This window comes from Lagenorhynchus albirostris, chromosome 14, assembly GCF_949774975.1.
Source record: "Lagenorhynchus albirostris chromosome 14, mLagAlb1.1, whole genome shotgun sequence".
In the NCBI taxonomy this organism is placed as follows: domain Eukaryota; kingdom Metazoa; phylum Chordata; class Mammalia; order Artiodactyla; family Delphinidae; genus Lagenorhynchus; species Lagenorhynchus albirostris.
The window spans coordinates 65,100,825-65,120,037 of NC_083108.1; the positions used below are offsets into that span (position 1 = coordinate 65,100,825).

At 43.7% G+C, this 19,213-nt stretch overlaps 1 protein-coding gene and 1 long non-coding RNA gene across 6 annotated transcripts in view; one reads left to right on the plus strand and one right to left on the minus strand.

Annotated features, from left to right (window-relative positions):
* Positions 1–6,998: 6,998 nt before the first annotated feature.
* OSBP2 (oxysterol binding protein 2) overlaps positions 6,999–19,213 on the minus strand; it is a 176,987-nt gene continuing 164,772 nt past the window's right edge. For 3 of the 5 annotated variants that reach the window (XM_060121271.1, XM_060121273.1, XM_060121274.1), the window contains exons 9-14: positions 17,991–18,111; positions 17,636–17,739; positions 17,468–17,563; positions 17,175–17,359; positions 8,531–8,757; positions 6,999–8,268 (exon numbers count right to left, since the gene is read on the minus strand). In XM_060121271.1, coding sequence (XP_059977254.1) covers positions 8,123–8,268; positions 8,531–8,757; positions 17,175–17,359; positions 17,468–17,563; positions 17,636–17,739; positions 17,991–18,111 — 879 coding nt within the window. In that variant the 3' untranslated portion in view covers positions 6,999–8,122. The remainder of the gene's footprint in view (positions 8,269–8,530; positions 8,758–17,174; positions 17,360–17,467; positions 17,564–17,635; positions 17,740–17,990; positions 18,112–19,213) is intronic. The other 2 variants (XM_060121272.1, XM_060121275.1) reach the window with 1 other exon arrangement.
* Positions 10,096–16,862, plus strand: LOC132504160 (uncharacterized). The gene is made up of 3 exons (XR_009534757.1): positions 10,096–10,641; positions 11,006–11,212; positions 16,562–16,862. It is a non-coding gene; the product is annotated as an uncharacterized LOC132504160 (long non-coding RNA).

Below are 19,213 nucleotides of genomic sequence, written 5' to 3' on the forward strand. Positions count from 1 at the left end.
AGTTGTATCAATTTACATGCCCATTGGCACTAAGTGCTTCATTCCTCTACTTCCTCACCTACACTTGATATTGCTAGACTTGATTTGTTTTTTGCCAGTCTGAAGGGTGTGTAGTGTTATCTCATTATGGTTTAATTTGCATTAACGTGATGTCTAATGTGGTTGAGCATCTTTTCATGTCTATTGACTGTTTGAATTTCTTCTTTGATAAAGTGTTTGTTCAATACTTTTTCCCATTTTTCTACTCTCTTGTCTTTTTATTGATTTGTATTTTTGTATATTCTAGATACAAGATCCTTGTAAGTTATCTGTGTTGCAAAAATCTTCCACTCTTTGGCATACTTTTTTTTAACTCTCTTTTTATAGTCTTTTGATGAGACGTTCTTAATTTTTTTTTTTAATTTTCTTGAATGAGGTCTCCTAGTTGTGGCAGGTGAGCTCCTTAGTTGTGGCAGGTGGGCTCCTTAGTTGTGGCACGTGGGTTCATTAGTTGCAGCTTGTAGGCTCCTTAGCTGTAGCATGTGGGCTCCTTAGTTGTGACACATGGGCTCCTTAGTTGAGGCTCACTGGCTCCTTAGTTGTGGCATGCAAACTCTTAGGTTCAGCATGCATGTGGGATCTAGTTCCCCGAGCAGGGATCGAACATGGGCCCCCGGAGCACAGAATCTTATCCACTGTGCCACCAGGGAAGTCCCTCTTAATTTTAATATAGACTAATTTATCAGTCTTTTACTGTTTGCATTTTTTGTAACTTATTTAAGAAATCCTTCCCTATCCTGAGGTCATGACGATACTGTTTTGTATTGTCTTCTAAAGTGTTTATAGTTTTGTCTTTCACATATAGACCTTTAATCCACCTGAAATTGCCTTTTGTGTATGGTATGAGGTAGAGCTCCAGTTCCTTCCTGATTGTCCTTACACCCCTTATTGAAAAGTCTTACCTTTCTCATTAATCTACAGTGCAACCTCTCTTGTATATCGAATGTTCATATATGTATGAATCTGTTTCTGAATTTTTATTCAGTTACATTTGTTGTTTCTCTATGCCAATACCACACTGATTTATTTATTATAGTTTTACAATAAGTTTTGATATCTAGTAGAGCTGGTCTTGCCACTTTTTCTGCTTCAAGAGTGTCTTGACTATTCTTGGTCCTTTGCATTTCCATATAAATTTTAGAATCATTTTATAAAGCTCCATGAGAAAGCTATAGGGGTTTCATTGGAATTGATTGTATGTCATCAGTTTGAGAAGAATTAATATCTTTATAAGCCTTCCAAACCATGAAGATGGTATAACTCTCCATTAATTTAGATCTTTCTTTAGTGTCTTTCAAGAAAGTATTGTGATTTTCCCTTCAGAAGTCTTGTATGTCCTTTGTTACTATGTATGTACCTATGGTATATCCTAGGTATCTGATGATTTTTGATGCTACTGTAAATAATAGTTTTTAAAACTTTATTTCCTCACAGTTTGTTGCTAGTAAATAAAAATGTAATTGATTTTTATATATTGATGATTCTATTTTATCTTTAGATTCTTTTGGATTTTCTATGATACATCATCTGGGAGCAATGATAATTTTGCCAGTTCTCATACCTCATATATTTTTCTTGCCTTGTTGCATTGGCTAGGACTGCCAATACAGTGTTGAATGTAAAGGGTAAAAATGGGTATCTTTTGTTCTCTATCTCACAGAGAAAGCTTTTTTCCCCTTTGGTAGATATCATTCATCAGATTAAGGAAGTTTCTTTCTATTCCTATTTTTAAGCATTTTTTTCCTTTTAAATATCATTGATGCATGTTGAATTTTTTCTCAAGTGTTTTCTGCATCCATTGAGATGACCATTCAGTGTTCTCCTTTAATTTGTTAACATGGTGAATTACATTGGTTAGTTTTTCATAGGCTAAACCTTGCACTTCTGGAGTGATTATAATTTTTCTATATTGCTAATTCGTTAATATTTTGTTTTGAATTGTACCAGCATGTGAGTGACACTAGTTTGTGATTTTCCTTTCTTATACTGTCCTTGTTAGGTTTTGGTGACCAGGTTATACTAGCCTCAAGAAATGAGTTGGGGAGTATCCCTCTTGTGATAGTTTCTGTAAGGTTGGTTAGTCCTTGGTCAGTTGTGTCTGGAGTTTTGTGTGTATATGTTTGGGGAGATTTTTTAACTGACTGAATTTTTAAAAGGTTATAATACTATTCAGGTTTTTCTAATTTTTGAGTCAGTTTTAAGTTTTATTTTTCTAGAATTTTATCTCAGTTTTCAAAGATGTTGTTACAGAGTTATTCACAATACCCTTAAAATATCTGTAGCATCTCTATGTCCTCTTTTCATTCCAAATATTGTTTTTTGGGTTCATCCATTTCCTCCTTCCATTTTCCTTATCATTAAAGTTTGTCAGTTTTAGTTTTTCCAAGAATCAACCTCAGCTTTCTTGGTCCTTTCTATTATGTTTGTTTTCTCTTTCATTAATTTCTGATCTTCATTTCCTTATGTGTCCTTTGGGTTTATCCTAATGTTCATTTTCCTACTCAAATTGGATGTTTAGCTCATTATTTAGCCTTTATTCTTTTACAACATGAGCTTTTAGGCTATAAATTTCCTTTTAAGTACAGCTTTATCTATGTCCTATAAGTTTAGGTATATAATATTTTAATTTTTATTTTATTTTATTTATTTTTTTATTTTTTTATTTTTTTGCGGTACGTGGGCCTCTCATTGTTGTGGCCTCTCCCGGACGCGCAGGCTCAGCGGCCATGGCTCACGGGCCCAGCCGCTCCGCGGCATGTGGGATCTTCCCGGACCGGGGCAGGAACCCATATCCCCTGCATTGGCAGGTGGACTCTCAACCACTGCACCACCAGGGAAGCCCAATATTTTAATTTTTAATTGTATTTTCTGATTTTTGATTTCTTCTTTGATCCTTGAGTTATTTTAAAAGCATATATCTTTTTTTTTTTTTTGCGTTACGCGGGCCTCTCACCATTGTGGCCTCTCCTGCTGCAGAGCAGAGGCTCCGGACGTGCAGGCTCAGCAGCTATGGCTCACGGGCCCAGCTGCTCTGTGGCATGTGGGATCCTCCTGGACCAGGGCACGAACCCATGTCCCCTGCATTGGTAGGCGGACTCTCAACCACTGTGCCACCAGGGAAGCCCTAAAAGCATATTTCTTAATGTTCAAACGTGGTTGCTTTTTCTAATTATCTTTTCGTTATTGATTTTGAACTTTCATTGTGATCTGAGAATGTGGTCTGTATGCCAGTCCTTTGAAATTTGCTGAGGCTTGACAACTGGCCCAAGTATGTGGCTAATATTCATAAATGTTCTGTGTGCATTTCAAAAATATGTATTTTGCAGTTATGTGTAATTCCCTATATGTGCCTGTTACCAGATGTTAATTGTGTTGTTTGAACCCTTGCTGATATTTTTGGTCTGTCTGAGCTCTCATTACTGGGAGAGAGATGTTAAAATCTTCCATTATGATTGTGGATTTATCTATTTCTCCTTCTGATTGTGTCCATTTTACTTTATTTTGAGATATTACTAGGTGCCTGTGAGTTTTAGAACTCTATGAATTTTACTTTTTATCATTATAAAGTGGCTTTTTAAATTTTCTACCCTTGATCATAGCCAAAAGGCCAAGAAGTGATTGCTTTTTTTATTTTCTGAAAGTTGACATCTGGTAATATTTTTTGTCTCAAAGTCTGTCTTGTCTGTGTACTTACGTTTTAGGTGTTTTCTTGTAACTAGCATATAGTGGGATTTTGTTTTTATTTGATATTTTTTGTTCTTACCCAAAGCATTTGTTTAAATTTTGTGTAATTATTGATATATTGGTTAACTTATTTCCATCTTCTTATTTTTAAATTTTTATTCCAGCTTATCTGCATTCCTTTTTCCTCTCCTTTCCTGCTTTCTTTTAGATTGACTGAAAATTTCTCCCCCACATACGGTGTTTTTCCTCAGTTTTTGAAATTTAGTATTCCTATTCCTCTATATGTTTTACATAATATTGGGTTGGCCAAAAAGTTTGTTTGGGTTTTTCAGTAAGATGTGGGAAAATCCGAATGACCAGTCCAATACTTATCAAAGTCTAACTCCATAAGCCATTTAATTTTTTTTAATATTTATTTGTTTGGCTGTGCCAGGTCTTAGTTGCGGCACGTGGGATCTTCGTTGCTGTGTGCAGGATCTTCGTTGCGGCATGTGGGATCTTTTGGTTGTGGCAGGCGGCCTCTTAGTTGCGGCATGTGGTCTCTTAGTTGCAGCCTGTGGACTCTTAGTTGCGGCATGCATGTGGGATCTACTTCCCTGCCCAGGGATCAAACCCAGGCCCACTGCATTGGGAGCATGGAGTCTTAGCCACTGGACCACCAGGGAAGTCCCAGTATTGTTTTAATAAGACATTTTGTTAATGTCGTATTTTCCTTTGGTTCCTGAAAGATATTTTCACTAGGAATACTAACATTTTCTCTTCTACTTTGGAGATATCACTTCATTGTCTTCTGACTTTCTTTGGTGGTCAGAAGACAGTGAACTCTCTAATCAATGCTCTTTCAAGGTATCCCCCACCCAAGTTTGGCTCCTTTTAAAATTTTGTTGTTTTAAAGGTCTTGCAATTTCACTATATTGTATTTAGCTGTGGATGTCTTTTTATTTACCCTGACAAGGATTTGTTGGAATTGACTCTGTATATTGGTGTTTCTTGTCAAAAGTTAATTTTTTAGTCATTAACTCTTAAAAGATTGCTTCTGTTCCATTTTGATTGGACACATGTGGGATCTTCTCACTTTATCCTCCATGTCTCTTAATTTCATTTTTACACTTTTCACCTCTTTGTGTGTCTGTGTTGCTTTCTGGATAATTTCCACAAATCTCACTTCCATGTCACCAATACTCTCTTCATGTGTAATCTGCTATAAAATTATTCATTGTTTTTAGTGATTTTTTTCAATTTCTGCAAGTTCTTTAGTATTTTTGAATGCTTTTTACTCATTTTCAAGCCACCTTTCTGTTCCTAGAAATATATTAAACATGCTTATTTTATATGTGTCTGTTAATTTTACTATATTGAGTAGTTTTGTTATGTCTGATTCTGCTGTTATTTCTGTCGGCCATTGCTTATGCCAGTGTATGTTGTATTTCCTTGTGTGTTTGGAGATGTTATACTGTGAGCTGCTCGTTTTCCTTTCATCTTCACATCTGGGGTTCCATAAGGTCTGGAATGAAGGGGAGAACCTCTAGAGAGGATTTGTTTCTCTCATGTGACGGGGGACATTGCCAATTTGGGACCGTGCTGTATTCTCTACTAGAGGTTTTATTGGATCATCCTGATAGCATGTATTTGGGCTGTGAAGCCAAGTGAGGGTCTGCTCCTGATTACAAATTCTTAGGGGATTTTTTTTTTTTCTGCTCTGCTTATGACTAACCTTTAAGACAAGCAATTTTCCTTGTATTATTCTTGATTCACCATTATATTGAAGGTATATTGAAGGTATAGCCCTTTGGGGGCCCAGCTTGAGGGAGATTATCTCAAACTGGATGCCCTATATCAGGCAGGTCATTTGAGGCAGTGAAAACTTAGGCTCAGTGGGCTCAGTAAATGCCAGTGAGAAGCAGACTTCAGAGCTCTTATCTCCCCAGGTTTCCACATCCACTTAATTTTTGGCCTGAGGATTCCTTATATCCATTACAGCTCATGGATGCATTTAAGGTGTTTTAAAATTTTATCCAACATGTCTAGTTTTCCACAAAGAAGGATAATCCAGGCATTTAGTCTACCATCCAGAAGAAGTCCCTCTTGAACTAGTTGGTACAATGAATGATTTACAACTAAAAGCTTCCCGATTTTGACCCATTCTTGCATTACTGTGTAAAACCAGCTTGGGCATATGTTTACCAATTTGGGGTATCAGTTTTTTGTATGTGGCTGGATTCTATTTGCTGTTGTCATATTTGGATATATGAAAATTCTATTCTTATATTCCATTCCCTCCCCTGGCAGATCCTCCACTGCCTCCTGGGTCAGGGCTATCCTGGGGTTGCCTCACCCCACACCCTTCTCTCCAGTGAGGGCTGTCCCTCCAGCACCTCGGCAGGGACTCACCAGTGCCTGCCTCCCCACAGATGGGAAAGTTAAGGCCTTGGAAGGAGTTGTACGGTACCAGCCTTGGATCCCACAGCATTGGGGTGTTGGGACAGGTGGCTAGAGCCTGGCTCTGATGCCCCTGTGGTGCCCTGCCCCACTCCATCCTGTCACCTGGAAGTGCTGGCAGTGGGAGGAGGACCCACTGGGCCAGACCAGCCACCCTTGCTCGGGTCCCGGGAGCTAGTGATCCAAGTTGCTTGAGGTCAGGTCATGGTCACTGAGCAACCCTAGACCTCACCAGGGCCAGTGTTCCCTGTGGAGAGTGGTGAGGGCCTTGGCCTGGCCTCAGGCCAAACTGTGACCCTCCAGTAGGTGCCACCTCAGCCCTCTGCAGCTTTCCTGGCCCAGACCCTGTCCCACCAGGTCTTCCATCCCCGCCCCTCCCCATCCAGACCAACCTCCCACTGCCTGCTTCTGGCGCTGAGCAGAATAGCGCCCCACACCCCTCCCCCATGCCACCTGCGGGCTGTCGCCTGCTCTCCCGTGTCAGCCCTGCTCCACCCAGTCACAGACTCAGGAATGGGGCCGTGGAAAACTCCAAGATTTTTTATTACTGGTCAGAAGGTGCTCACTCACAGTTCTGAGAAAAGGAACATTGAACAGCTCTGCCGCAGGCCTCATGGGGCTGCCTGCGTGCCTGCCCACCCGCCCTCCAGTGGGCACCCTAAGGCATTTCACACGTTGGTGTTTTCACTTTTTTTTTTTTTTTTAATAAAAACAAAACCAGTCCTGGAGTAGAAAGTAAAACCCTGTGATGAACTTTCAGGACCAAATTGAAGTGTGAAAGGTTGAGTAGGAGTTCTGAGGGGCTGGGACAGTGGCCACAGTGGCCCAGGCCCCCCCCCCACAGTTGGCAGAAGCCACTGGAAGGGAATCTGAGGAGAGGGCAGGGCACAGCTGACAGGAGGGCCAAACTCAGACAGGAGCACCCTGTCGTCATCATTTTTTCACTTCTACATATCATAAAAATTTAAGCAAAATAGCTATTTTATATATATTTATATATCATATATATATATATATATATATATATATATATATATATGGCAAATAAAGAGTTCAGGGGTGCTGAGATGGGACACCCCAGAGACGGGACTCTGGGTTCTCTGGTGCCCAGGATACCAACCCAGGCTGAGCCGAGGGTTGGTTCTTATTGCTGATTTGGGGCTGGGTTCTGTGGCAGGAGCGCCTGTAGGCCCGGCCTCTGTGGGGCCGGGGAGCAGCCCCAGCATGGCCAGGGCTAGGCAGGGGCTGTTGCCCTCAAATCCACATGGCGGTCCCTCAGTGTCCCCTTCCCCACCATGCGTGGGGCTCTGGCTCCAGAGACAACTGACTTGTGCTCTCCTGGGCCCGGCGGCCCTTGGTTCCCTTCTCTGGGGGGTCCTGGGCTCCTGGGGGGTGGGCAGCTCACATACACATGGCCTTGCTGTTTGAGCTACAAAATGCTCCCGATTCAAAGGGGTCCATCTGGCTTCCCAATGTCTTAAAAAGAAGGGGCTCTTGCCAGGACACTTCTGTGGCAAGAAAGCACACTTAGAAAGTTGTCCACCAAGTGCTGTACTAAAAATATTTACTAAATACCTTGGCTGGAAAGAAATGGAGATCTTTTTTTTTCTAAAAAAGTCAAAAGTGGCTCCCTGGGAGGGGGCCAGTTCCTCCCTGGGGGGCTGGTGACTGGAGCAGCCAAGGGCCCGGGCCAGCCTGCCTGAGGTGTGGAAACTGGAGCTGGGGGGCCTGATGGGGCTCAAGTCCATGATGAAGGGTCACAGGAGACCCGGGGCACCTGGGGGCTGGAAAGAACCCGGGTCAGCACTTCCTCCTTCCAAGGTGGGAGCCCCAAAAAAGTGTTATTAAAAAACATAAGAAGGAAAAGGTGGGGAGGTCAGTTGAGTACTAAATTGAGTGCATTAAATAGAAGGTGGACCAGGCTGTGCAGCCGCCTGTATTTGCAGGAGGGGGGTGGTGCTCAGAAGATGTTGGGGCACATGTGCCAGTCCTGCTTCTCCTTGGCCTCCCAGTAGCCACCCTTGTACACGCAGGCCGTCTCCCCAGTCACCGGGTCCAGCCTCTTCTCAAACCACAGCGGCACGTACACTTCGGCCTCCTTCTCTGCTGGGCGGCACAGTGGGCAGGCGGGCGGGCAGCCTGCCTCCTCCCAGCGCCCCAGAAAACCACTCCCTGTCCCCTCTCCTGCTGGCCCTCCTCCTTGCTCCTGGGGTGCCCCCTTCTCCAGCACCCCTCCCTGCCCCCAGGGAATCCCCTCTCTCCCCCTCAGCTTCTTCCAGTCCCCTCATCTCCTCCCAGTTCCTGGGAGACCCCCATGCCCTCTCCCGCTGGCCTCACTCCCGGGGGCCCCCCTCCCCACTGGCCTCACCTTCCTCTGCACCGCAGCCCCGCGAGCAGGCCTCCAGCCTCCGGCGCCGATTCACGCGCTGCTTCTCCTCCAGCCGCTGCTTCTCCGTGTTGGCCTCATCCCAGTGTCCCTTCTCCATCAGCCGCTGGTCGGGCCGCAAGCGGCTGTCGGTGGGCGCCACGCCCTCCTCGTGCTCATTGAGGGTCAGGGCCAGCTCCGAGAAGTAGTACATGTTCTCCGCGTTGTCCCTGCGGGGCCCCATGGGGTGAGCTGCCGGGACACACTCGGCCCCATCTCTGCTTCCCCTCCTGCATGTCCACCCCCTGAACCCCCCAAACCTGGCCTTGTGTCCACCTCGCCCTTTCCTCCCTGCACCTTGCAGGCTCCACCGACCTGCATGTTTTGCCACATTATACCTCTCTGGGAACTTGCCCACCTTGTCCAATTTTTCATATATATCAGCCTGAAGTGTTTCATAATGTCCTCATTATTATTCGTTTAATGTGTGTGACAGCAGTGTCTTCTTTCGCGTCTGTAATGTTGATGCTGTGCACCTTCTCTCTACCCAGTCATGTCAGAGGTTTGTCCGTTTTCTTCACTGGTGGAAGATGAAACTTTGTTGATCCTATTTTAGGTTTTTCTGCTTTACTGATTTTGCTTGTATAGTCTTCCTTCTACTTTGTTGGGATTTCTTTTGCTGCTCCTTTTCTAACTTCCTGGGATGGATGCTTAGCTCAATATTTTCCCATGTCTCTTCTTTTCTAATATGTGCATTTCAAGGCTACACATTTCACTCCAATTACTGCTTTAGCTGCATTCTACCATTTTTGTTATGTATTATTTTCATTATCATGCAGTTATACTTTCTAATTTTCATTATACTTTCTTTGTCCTATGGATTAGTTGGAAGTACATTTCTTAAGTTTATAAATATATGGTAATTTTTCTAGTCATCTTTGTTTCTAGCACACTCACTTTGGAGTCAGACAGTATACTTCGTATAATTTCATCTCTTTGAAATTTGTTTTATGACCCAGTATATGGTCAGTTTTTGCAAATGTTCCACATGTAATCAAAGAGATTGCATTTTCCACAGTTGTTGAGTGCAATGTTCTACAGCTGTCCTGAAGGTTCTATTGTTCAAACTTGTCCTCCAGACATTTTCTTCTGCTATCCATTACTAAAAGAAGTATGTTAAAATCTCCCACTTTGGTTGTAAACTAGTCCATTTTTCCTTATATTTCTATCAACTTTTGCTGTATACATTTTGGGGCTGTTATTAGGTACAGGGTATATTCAAATTTAAAATCTTCCTGGCAAATTGAACCTTTATCATTTTGTCCCTCTTTGACCTTTTGTTTTAATGTCTGTTTTGTGATATTACTATAGCTGAAGGCAGCTTTTGTTTGGTTAGTATTTCTATGTATACATATCTTTTTCCATCCTTTTATTCCAGTCTTTATTTTATTTAGATGTATTTTTTGTAAACCACATAAAGTTTGATTTTTAAAAATTTGTCTGAAAGCTTATGGGAAGTTAATGTAATTACTAATATGTTGGATTTAAATCTATCTTATTTCGTTTTCTTCTTTTTATACTGCTTTGATACTGTGAAAGTTTTGAATTAGTCATAATACTTGGTATGTTGGTCCTTACATGGCCTGCTTGTATTTTTTTTCTATCAATTAATTAATTAATTATTTTGGGCTGCATTGGGCCTTTGTTGCTACGCAAGGCTTTCTTTAGTTGCGGGGAGCGGGGGCTACTCTTCGTTACCGTGCATGGGCTTCTCATTGTGGTGGCTTCTCTTGTTGCGGAGCACTGGCTCTAGGCATGTGGGCTTCACTAGTTGTGGCACACAGGCTTCAGTAGTTGTGGCTCGCAGGCTCTAGAGCACAGGCTCAGTAGTTGTGGCGCATGGGCTTAGTTGCTCAGCGGCATGTGGGATCTTCCTGGGCCAGGGCTCGAACCCATGTCCCCTGCATTGTCAGGTGGATTCTTAACCACTGCGACACGAGGGAAGCCCCGGCCTGCTTGTATTAATGCGACCTTGCCACCTAAACCAAAGGTAGAATCCTGACAAAACCTACATCTGACCATAAGGAAAACTCACCAATCCATCCTCCTCTCAGGTAGCCACTGGCAGGACTCCTGGGTTCATCAGTCCTTTGCTTTCCTTTTAATATAATTTTATTGCATCTTTAAGTAGTCTTAAGTGTGTGTGTATGTCTGTGTGTGTATTCATATACATATATTTTAGATACCTGTTTTTAACTGTATAAAAAGAATATGTATGTAACCTTCTCGGACTTGCTTTTTTTAAACTTAGTATTATATTACTAAGATTTATCTGTATTGTATGTTGCTGTGGTTCATTTGTTTCAACTACTGTAAATATTGCTTTGTGTGAATATACTAATTATTTCATCCAATAAGTTTGAGTTGTTTTCAAGTTTTGCTTTGAGTAATCTTATGTTTCCTGTTGTACATTTATAGGAGTTTCTCTTGAGTATACACCTAGAAGTGGGATTACTGGGCTGCAGAGTCTGTGATGTTCTTCTTTAGAAGGTAAGGCCACACTGCTTTCCAGCATGGTCATACCAGCTCACGTTCCCACCAGTGATGTATAAGGGATACTGTGGATCCATATCTTCTTCAACACTTGATATTACCAGACTGTTCATTTTTTCAAATCAAATGAAGGTAAAACTGCATCTTATTGTGGTTCTGATTTGCATTTCCCTGATTACCAATGATGTTATCATTTTCGTATGGTGATTGGCCATGTTTCTTCTTGTGTGAAATTCTTGTTCATGACTTGCACTTTCCCATTGGATTGTTTTTGCTTTATTTATTCATTAGAAGGTCTGTTATTCTTTTTGTTCCTATTTATTTATCTGTTTTTGGCTGCGTTGGGTCTTCGTTGCTGTGCACGGGCTTTATCTAGTTGCAGCGAGCAGGGGCTACTGTTTGTTGCAGTGCGTGGGCTTCTCATTCTGCTCATTGCGGTGGCTTCTCTTGTTGCATAGCATGGGCTTTAGGCGCTCGGGCTTCAGTAGTGTGGCACGTGGGCTCAGTAGTTGTGGCGCACGGGCTTAGTTGCTCTGCAGCATGTGGGATCTTCCCGAACCAGGGATTGAAGCCATGTTCCCTGCATTGGCAGGTGGATTCTTAACCACTGAGCCACGAGGGAAGCCCCAGAAAAATTTCTTTTAATGAACAGAAGCATTTTAATATAATTGAATACATCAGTGTTTTTGTCTTATTTAAGATAATTTCCGTAAGTTATAGATGATACTCATCTATATTTTCTACTTAGAGGTTTTTTGTTTCTTTTTAATAGTATGTGGATACAGAAAGACTAGAATTTATTTTTTATTTATTTTTTAAAGGAACATTATTTATTTATTTATTGGCTGCATTGGGTCTTTGTTGCTGCGTGTGGGCTTTCTCTAGTAGCGGCAAGTGGGGGCTACTCTTCATTGCGGTGCACGGGCTTCTCATTGTGGTGGCTTCTCTCGTTGTGGAGCACGGGCTCTAAGCGCACAGGCTTCAGTAGTTGTGGCACATGGGCTCAGTAGTTGTGGCTCGTGGGCTCAGTAGTTGTGGCTCGTGGGCTCTAGAGCACAGGCTCAGTAGTTGTGTCTTAGTTGCTCTGCAGCATGTGGGATCTTCCCGGACCAAGGATTGAACCCCTGTCCCCTGTGCTGGCAAGCGGATTCTTAACCATTGCGCCACCAGGGAAGTCCCTCTACTTAGAGTTTAACTTACTGTTTAACAGTAAGTCAAACTTAATACTTACTGTAAGACCTTTATTTGGAGTTGATTTTTGTTATAATAATGTAAGGGAACGATTCACTTAATGTTTTTCTATATGGATAACCATTTTCCCGAGATCCTTTTAGTGGATGGTGCCATCTTTCCATGTGCTATGATATGGGACCTTTGTTATATACCAAAGATATATACACATCCAGGGCATAGTTTCCAGGCTTACTATTCTATTTCACTATAGCTTCAAAATAAGTATCTAATAGGGCAAGTCCTCTTTTTTTTAGAAATATCCTGGCCCTTTATTCTTCAATATAAATTAAGAAATCAAGTTCCATGAAAATCACTATTGGGATTTTGTTTGGTTTACCGACTCTTTAGATCATGACATATTAATAGTACTTAGTCTTTCTACCCCCGAACGTGGTATCTTTCTCCATTCATTTAGCTCTTCCTTGATATCTCAGCAAAGTTTTATAATTTTCTCTATAGAGGTCTTGTATATATTATAAGATTTGTTACAAGGTCCTTGATATTCTCTGATATGATAATTGGTGTCTTCTCTTAAACTGTAGTTTCTAGTTGTTTTCTTTTAGTGTATAGAAATGCAACTGACTTTTGCATATTAATCTTATATTGAGGCACCTAAGATGCCTTTTGTTCAGATCTGTTAATGTAACAAATTTATGGATTTTCTAGTACAGACTCATCCTTGCGTACCCAGGATAAACTCAACATGACTGAAGAATGTTATCTTTTTCATATACTGTTGGATTTTCTGATGTCTTGTTTTGGAATTGTGCTTATCCATGAGTGAAAGAGGGTAGAACTTTTATTTTCCTACTACTCTTTTAGCCTGGTTTGGTATTAGGTATCTTATACTGGCCTCACAGTATAAGAAAGGAAAGTATTTCTTTTTCTATGGTCTGGTAGATTTTCTATAAAATTGAGGTGTATGTTTCTTGACAACTTGGTAGAATTCACCTATAAAACTACCTGGGCTTTGTGTTTTCCCTGTGGAAATTTTTAAACTACTGCTTCAGTATCTTTAATTATAGGATTAGTCATGCTTTTTTTTTTTCTTCTAGACTCAGTTCTTGTAAGTTATATTTTTCTAAAAATTTGTCCTTCCAATGAGAATTTTAATAATCTCTTTATACTTTAAATATAATAATGAAAACATTAATAATATTTATTTCTATATTCTCTCTTGATCAGTCTTGCCAGTAGTTTTCTGTTCGTTTTTTTCCCTCAAAGATCAACTTCTTTTTAAACTTGTTTTTTTTTTAAAATAAATTTATTTTATTTATTTTTGGCTGTGTTGGGTCTTCGTTGCTGTGCACGGGCTTTCTCTAGATGTGGTGAGCGGGGGCTACTCTTCGTTGCAGTGCATGGGCTTCTCATTGCAGTGGCTTCTCTTGTTGCGGAGCACGGCCTCTAGGCGCATGGGCTTCAGTAGTTGTGGCTCACGGGCTCTAGAGCACAGGCTCAGTAGTTGTGGCGCATGGGCTTAGTTGCTCGGCGGCATGTGGGATCTTCCCGGACCAGGGCTCGAACCCGTGTCCCCTGCATTGGCAGGTGGATTCTTAACCACTGCGCCACTAGGAAAGTCCCTCTGCTTTTATTTTTAAGGTATATTTTCTTCTTTCTTTCAGTTTGTATGTTGCACTTTCTCTAATTTCTTAGAATGAAAAAGCTTTAATAAGCTTATATACCTATTTAAGGCAATACATTTCCTTTGAAGCTTTGCCTTTGGTATATCCAGCCAGTTTTGATATCTTTTTCTTCTCATTCAGTTCTAGGCATTTTAAAATTTCCATTCTAACTTATTATTTTGTCCATGAATTATTTAGCAACTTAAATTTTTTCCCAAATATGTGGGGACTTTTTGACATCTTGTTCATAACTTCTAATTTGTCTTATCATAGGCTGTGGTCTGTGTGCTACCCTCTGTACATTTGTTGAGGCTTTCTTTAGGGTTTAGTACACGATTGATTTTTGCATAAATTCCACGTATACTTGAGAAAAAGCCTGTTCTCTGTTGCAACCATAAGTATATGTATATCCTGTGTTTTTTTGCTCTCCATCTTGCTGGGTTGCTTTTCCCCATTTGACTCTCAACAAGTGAGAAGGGTGTGTTGAAATCTCTGTCTTCCAGTGTGGTGATGGATTTATCCATTTCTCCCTTTACTCTCAATATGTGTGCTTTGTGTATTTTTGAGGCTCTTTCACTACATGCATAATGTCTGTGTCATGCATACGGTTCATATCTTCTCGAAGAACTCAACGTTTTATCATGTAGCAACTCTTCCATCCCTAATAATGCTTTTGTCCTAAAGTCTGTTTTTACCTTATATTAATATAGCTGTTATAGCTTTTTGGTTAGTATTTTCATGATATGTCTATCTTTTACTTTCAACCTTTGCCCATCATTACGCTTTGGATCTTTCTTAGAAGGTGCATGCATCTGGATTTTTAAAAATCCAGTCAGTTAGTATTGGGTTGGCCAAAAAGATCGTTCAGGTTTTTCCATAAATGGTAGGGAAAACCCGAACAAACTTTTGGGCCAACCCAATAGTTTGCTTTTTTAACTAGTGAGTTTCATCTATTTATGTTATTATGCCTGGACTTATTTCTACTGTGTTAACTTGCTGTTTTTGTCTTTTTAATATTTTTTACTGATTTAAAAATCTTCTGTTGGTCTCTACCTTCACATCCCTTGGTGTCCTCTGTCTCCCTAGACTCCATTGTGTTAACATCATCTACACTTTTAATTCTGGACTGTTGTGGGAACATTTTCTGCTTTTCTTTGGTCTTAGTAATTATTTTGAAAATCCCTCCCACACACAACCTTTTATTTCATATAACTACTGTAGCACCTTCTGGATTCTTTCCCTCCCCCTTTTAGACTACTGTTTTCATTGTGGGTTTTTGTGTGGCAAACCTTCTGAGGCTGTTCACCTGAGAACATTTTGTTTTTTTATCACAGCCTCATATTTGAACGATAGCTCAGCTGGACAGAAACTTTTTTTTTTTTAATTTATTTTTGGCTGTGTTGGGCCTTCGTTGCTGCACGCGGGCTTTCTCTAGTTGGGGCGAGCGGGGGCTACTCTTCGTTGCGGTGCATGGGCTTCTCATTGCGGTGGCTTCTCCTGTTGCAGAGCACAGGCTCTAGGCGCGCGGGCTTCAGTAGTTGTGGCACGTGTGCTCAGTAGTTGTGGCTCGCGGGCTCTAGAGCGCAGGCTCAGTAGTTGTGGCGCTCGGGCTTAGTTGCTCCGCGGCATGTGGGATCTTCCCGGACCAGGGTTAGAACCCATGTCCTCTGCTTTGGCAGGCGGATTCTTAACCACTGCGCCACCAGGGAGGCCCTGGACTGAAACTTTTACCTTCTAATTTCATTTTCTTCATTACTTTGAAAATATTATTCCAAAAATCTGATGTCCATCTGATTCTTCATTCTCTACTGAAATCTTTTCTCTCTGGAAGCTATTAGAATTTTCTCCTTGGTGTCCTTAATTTTCAGTATATTGTGGTCTAGGCAGAAGTTTTTCTTTGTTTCTTGTCTCTGGAACTCCAACGGGCCCTTTCAACCCAAGGTCTTTCATCTGTTTGTTTGGGGAAATTTATTTCCATCATTTCTTTAACTATTTCTCTCTCTTTTCTATTTTTCTTTCTTTCCTTTCCTTTCCTTTCCTTCTGGGATTCCAATTAAACATATTAATTTAGTAGCTACTCTAGGAATTACAATATGCACAGTTCACATAGTCAGAAATTAGTGTGCATCTTGACCCTCCTCTTGGGTAGCACAAGGGCCTTTGAAAAGTTTCCAGTTTTCTGACTTACCTGATTGTGCAGTTGCACTTAATGTTTAGATTTTAAACCCCACAAGACATTATTGTTCTTATTTACTCACTGTTCACATAGGTTTTGTTCCTCATTTCACACATCTTGGTTCTTCTATCTGGGAGCTCTATCCTTAGTGCTGGTCTGCTGGTGGCAAAATGAGTGGCTTGAAAATGTCTATTTCAACTTTACTCTGTAAAGATGTTCTTGCTGGGTGTGTAATTAATTCTCACCTGTCAGTGAGTCTTTCTGCATGTGTAAGATTTCATCTGTCTTCAAGCTCCCGTTATTGCTGATGAGGAGAAGGTTGTCAGTCTGCCGTTCCTCAGAAAGTACATCTTTTTAAAAATCTGGCTGCTTAATATTTTCTCTGATCTAGTTTCAACAGTTTCACTGTATAGATTTAGATGTGGAAAATCTCTGCTGTTTTCTCCTCAGATAAGACTCCTGAGATGGTCTCTTGCTTCTGGACTCTGACCAGAAGCCTGCTGGACCCTGCTCTCAAACTCAACGTGCCCTACACGTCCTGACGCTGCACCCTCCCAGGCTCCGGGGATGCCTGTGGGGCTGCTCCAGGGACTCACTCTGGGTCACCAGGTGGCCAGCCTTCTCTCTCTAGGTGCTTGGCTTTTCCAGGTTTTGTCTGTTTATCTGAAGATTTTGATTATTTCTTCTGACCTATATTCAGTCAATGGGTTCTCTCTATTAAACCTTCCCATGGAGTTCTCAATTTCAGTTACTTTATGTTTCCTTTGTAGAATTTCTGTTTCATTCTCTTTGGAATCAGCTGTGCCACTTTTTATAGTTTCCTGCACTTATTTTCATGTTTGGTTTGCATTCCTTGGACTATGCGGACTTGTCCCATCAATCAGCCTGTTTAAAGTCTCTGCATAGGACGTGCTGCCACCTGATGGTGTCAACGCTTATTTACAGTCGGGTGTCTGGCTCCCCTCAGGCGTGGCCTGAACCCTCCCGTGCCCGCCGCTCGCTTCCTGTCTGGCTTGTCCCCTCCCCGCTCCCTGCCTGTTCTTCGCCCCGCAGCCCCACTCACGGCAGCGGGTACTTCTTCCACATCAGCTTGGCCGGTAGTGTCTGGTACACCGTTTTCTGCTTCCCGTCCAAGCTGGGGCTGCTGGGGCTGCTTTGCACGATCTTGGCGCACTCCATCTGTTCATCCCACGAGCCTGACAGCACGTAGTGGGCCTTGCCCTGGCTGTCACTCACCACTCCTGTCACCTGGGGACATTGGCAGGGCCAGCGTGGGGACATTGGCAGGGCCAGCGTAGGCACACGCCCCTCTCCGGGGTTCCCCCCTGACAGGCTCCGAGAGGTGGCCTTGCTTACCTTCCGGGCCACCTCTTTGGAGAAATAGCTGTAGGGTAAAAACTTTAGCTGGCACCGGTCCTTTGTCTTGTGGTTCACAATCTCGACGTCCCCTGTCTGGTAAGGGAGGGGAGTGGTCAGCGGCCGATCCCTGGGCCACACGGCCCCTCCCCGAGAGCATCCCCTGACCTGGTCGATCCAGAGCTTGCCCACGATGATGTTATGCACAGTCGAGGTGCTTTTCCTCCACACGTAGTGATTCCCGCTGGCCTGGAATTCTAAGTGGATGGCACCTGGAGGCCAGATATAGGGTCAGAGGTCATGGCCTGCCATGCTGGGTCCCAGCCAGCCTGACCCACCCTCCCGAGGTCCCAGGGTCCTGAGAACCAGAAGCAGTATTTGTGCAGACTGGGGATAGGGTACAGGTCAGGGGGGCATCCAGGAAGTCTGCAGGGGGACTGACGTCACCCCTGGAGGCACCAAGCTGGCTTCTGGGTTGGCAAACCCTCCCCGTCATCCAGAGTGTCCTTCTGCCCCCGCTCACCTAGCGGCATGATGGAGAGGTATTTCCCCCGGAACTTGCTGGAGATGGTGATCTCCTGCCAGAGGCTCCAGCCGTGTTTGGAGAACACATAGTGTGCGGCCGATGGCGGGTGGTGGCTCACCTGAGACCAGACCCACAGGCCGTGAGCGTCTGCTGGACGTGGCCTGGGCCTGCCCCCAACCGGCCGGGGGACAGCCTGCCCCGTGCCCAGTATGAATGGCTCTGTGGCCCTGGGAACCAGGACACACGGCAGGGCCTAGGCCCCCCAGAAAGGACAGTGCTCCAGTGGGAAAGCACGGGAATGCCCAGGGGAGCAGCCTGGGTGGCACTGGACGGGGGCAGGGCTGGGGCACCCCAACTACTGTGGGCCTGAGCCAGTGGCCGGGGCGTTTTCACGCCTGACTTGGGCTGTGGAATGAGGGTGATGACATTGTGACAAGCTGTGCTGAGGGTGAATAAAGTGAGGGCGTTAGGCTCTACCAGGGGCTTCGGGCCTACTTTCTAGTTAACCTGCCCATCGCCTGCAGGGGCTGCATCTGTTGTGCTGTATTGCACTGAGGAGGCCCAGGATGGGAAGCCTCCCGGCCAGCCCGGCTCCAGAGCTGGAGTCCAGCTGGTGTCCCGTCCCAGCCTGGATGGCGGTGCAGCCTGCTCTGCCCACCCGGTGCCTCCGCCCCGTCCTCTCCAGCACTGGGCACCCTGACCACAGTCTCACCACCAGGACACTGCCATCAACTTTTCCTCATCTGTCCCTCCTCATTTCTGTGGCTCCTTTGGTCACAGGGTTAGGGCAAAGCCTCTCCCAGCCTCCCGTCTCGCAGCCTCGCCCCGGAACTGCAGCCGTGGGCTCCAGCCTCCCTGCACGCCTCCGTGCAGACGGCCCAGAGCTCCCAACAGTCCCCATAGGAGGCACCCTCATCCTTCCTATGTCTCAGAGGCACCGACCAAACCTGCCAGCAGCTGGGTGATGAGTGAGCCGTCCCTGAGCCTGCCCGATGCCTGTGGCCAGGGCCCCCACTGAAGCCCACCCATCAGCAAATTCAGGGACGTGACCCCAGAGACCTGGCCCTGGAGCTCAGTGTCAGCACCACCTTCTCGGGCAGACGATCCAGTCGGTCCAGCTGCTCACACCAAATGCTCTAGAGTCATGGCTGGCCCCACTTTCTCATGTTCCCCATCTAAATCCTTAGCAAATCCTGGCTGTTCTTTCTTCAAAACAGCAT